At 32.6% G+C, this 3,201-nt stretch overlaps 1 protein-coding gene across 1 annotated transcript; it reads right to left on the bottom strand.

Annotated features, from left to right (window-relative positions):
• Positions 1 to 274: 274 nt before the first annotated feature.
• LOC131052451 (BURP domain protein RD22-like) lies at positions 275 to 1,607 on the bottom strand. Its single transcript, XM_059208133.1, has 2 exons — positions 1,601 to 1,607; positions 275 to 1,218 (listed from the first exon to the last, which is right to left on the bottom strand). The coding sequence occupies exons 1-2, from the start codon at positions 1,605 to 1,607 to the stop codon at positions 275 to 277; spliced, it is 951 nt and encodes a 316-aa protein (XP_059064116.1).
• Between the last annotated feature and the right edge of the window lie 1,594 nt (positions 1,608 to 3,201).

Below are 3,201 nucleotides of genomic sequence, written 5' to 3' on the forward strand. Positions count from 1 at the left end.
TATAATAGATTATATTAACATAAAGTTACAACTAAAACAAACATAAATACTATCTTCGTACACACACTCACACTCTGAAATATAAAGTTCAAGCCAAATCTCTTCCTCTCTCTTGGATCTTGTATCACTGGATTTCTAGGCTACTATATGAAAAGGAAACTATTATGAAACTCCAGGTTCAAGCTTTGTTAATGAAAAGAAGTGTATCACTAGGAACCCAATGGCAAAATTCACCCTCCCCTGGTTTGATGTTGAGCTCAACCAACGCCACGCTCTAAGGAGGATAAGGTTTAGTATCCATATGACATTCAGCAACCACACTCTGCTCAACTCCACTTTTCTCATTCTTCAATGATACCAAATACATATTAGTACTCTTCACATAGTGACAGTAATAAACTCTGAATGGAAATAACAGATTGTGACAAGCCACATGCTTGACGGAGCTGGGGGAGATGAGTTTTGCACCCTTTACAGTAACCACATGGTTGGAGAGTTTTGTGGTTGAAACAATGTCGTCCACTAGTCCAACATTGTGGGTAGACCCATCAAGCACACTATACACAAACTTTGCCATGGACTCCAAGGAAATCACACAACTTTTGGTCTCTATGCTTGAAGGAGGTGCTTCACACATCTCAAGAGCTATAACCATTAGTTTTATGAGAAGGTCTGATCCAGTGGGCAGAATGTGTAAGGCCTCAACTAAGCTCATTAGTTGTTGGCTATTGAAAGGGACATTTTGGGCAATTTTGTGTGGGAGAAATGAGACATTCCCAGCAACACGGCTGTCATGAAAGTCGGGAAACAACAACTTTTGTCTGACAGTATTGATCTCCTTTACTCGAAAAACATTACTATGCAGTTGCATTCCCTCCACCTCTTCTCGCAATGCTGTCTTTCCACAGTTACCTGTCACCAACCCATCTTGGACAATGTCTAGTAACTTTCCTCTCTTGTAATAAAATTTCACACGCCCATCTATCTTTGCTATCTGAGATTTATGACATAACAACCGTGCTCTATTGCAAAAACTATTGTCCTCCACCATAGCCTGAAAACCTTTTGCTACGGACTCAGTTGCAATCAACGAAACTTCATCATGCTTTAAGGAAGACATAAAGCGAGCCAGTTTGCTGGGCATGCTTAACCCAGGGAGTTCATCTTTACACACAGATAATACCAACTCATCACTACCTCCAAATACCTGCCAAATGCCTGCCAAATTCACATACAAGGAGAATAACTAAACTGGAACAAAATTTAATGGTATATGCAAATACAAGTATTATAGCATTCGGAAATAACTTTGCTTATTTTGTTTACATCAATACTCTTTGAAAAGAAAAAATTAGTACAATTATTTCCAGAAATGTTTACATTCATAACCTACTAAAAAACCAATGTTTATGATCTAGTTATAAATATCGATGTCAACAAGAGAAACGCAATAATTTTCAAAAGCCATCATACTAGTACTCCTAACTGTAAAAACCCCTCGTTTATCATATATGCAACTATTTACAGCATACCAAAAGGAGATGCATCATGAGGCAGAAGATACTAATAGACAACTCAAGCTTGACAATGCGTAATTTACCAGCCATTATGAAGAAACAAACCAAACACTGGAGATAATGCGAATTGGAAAGGAAAGAATTCCTTTAAATAGAGATTTCCTTTGTTGCATTATTGGGTGGAGCATCATAAATGACACGTTGCGATTATCAATTAATGAAATGTCAGAATTTCATATCAGAGTGATACCCAGTAGCTCGGTACTCTGAGTATCAAATTTGATTATCTGTCAGGTGCATAAGCAATTCCATATATATTATCTGTTACGCGTATGAAAACTATCCCAGCAATTTTCATAGTGTAAGTTGGCTGACGTAATAAAAATAGTGAAGCTAACATGCACCAGGCAAGTTGTCGCATGCGGGAGAGTGGGAGTGGTCTGAAATCTAGCACTTTGTCTGTGCTGTATAATTTGCCATGCATGGCAATTCTATACAGTCTAATGATAGAAAAGCTGCTGCAGGTTGTAATCAAGGGAATAGATAGAGTTGAATCTTCTATAGATTGATTTTGAAATCAGTTTATTTTTGGTCGTTACATTCCAAAGCTATTTCACTCACCCATACCATTCATCTCTATACCGCCATTTTGCTAGTATTATTAAAAAAATTTAAGGGGTTAGATCGATCGGTTGGTATTTGCAAGTATGCAATCTAAGTTTGAATTTTCCGAAATTAAAGTTTTCCCAATTATTCAAGTAATTTCATAATAGCATTCCCCTCATATTTCCGCAACCAAAATTTAAAATAAATTTGCTTTGATAAATGTCAATAAATAAATCTATTAGTAATTAATTACATATAATATATTAAATAATTGATAATAGATCTTTTTGAACTAAGTCTATAATATGTACATTTATCATGCATTATTCTTGTTTCATTTAATTTATATTTTCTTTATCATGATTAGTATCTTAAGATTCTAATTTCTAAAAAAAAATGAATGTAAGTTCAATTGATGTAATTGAATTGCATAATATGTTGAGTTCTATATTCATGTCTTAAGAGCAATCATGGTATATTCACATTTGTAGTGTTTGGCAGAGAATTTTTTATATTTTAAAGTGAAAAAACTAGTGTTCATCACAATTCTAATGCATAGACTTTATGATTTGATTGATAACCTTGTTATCAACCTTTCACTCATAAGGCTATTATAGACCAAAACATCATTTTGTATTCTATTATAGGTTACAATTACATATATGGCCCTAATTGTAATGTTTACAATCTTCAACTTTTGCACATTCATGATTTTTAAGTTCATGCCTTTAAAAAATATTAATCTTTGTATATTATTAATCTACAAGATTTTAATCTTAAAATTTGCCTCTAATTTTTTATATTATTAATCTTTGTATCTTTAGAGGAAGAGATGTCTAGGAATCAAGGTCACATGAATAATTTTAACTTAATATTAATAATATTAAAATTACAAACTAGACCTAGAATACTAGAAACTAATTGAAATGTTACATAAAATTATACAAATTAAAACTAAATTATTACATAAAAAACAATCTACAAAATAATTAAGAATTATTATAATTTAAATGTTTTTATATTAAAAAAATGAATAATATAATTATATATTCAATTTTTATTTCTACAATAACTATTC

This window comes from Cryptomeria japonica, chromosome 7, assembly GCF_030272615.1.
Source record: "Cryptomeria japonica chromosome 7, Sugi_1.0, whole genome shotgun sequence".
In the NCBI taxonomy this organism is placed as follows: Eukaryota; Viridiplantae; Streptophyta; class Pinopsida; order Cupressales; family Cupressaceae; genus Cryptomeria; species Cryptomeria japonica.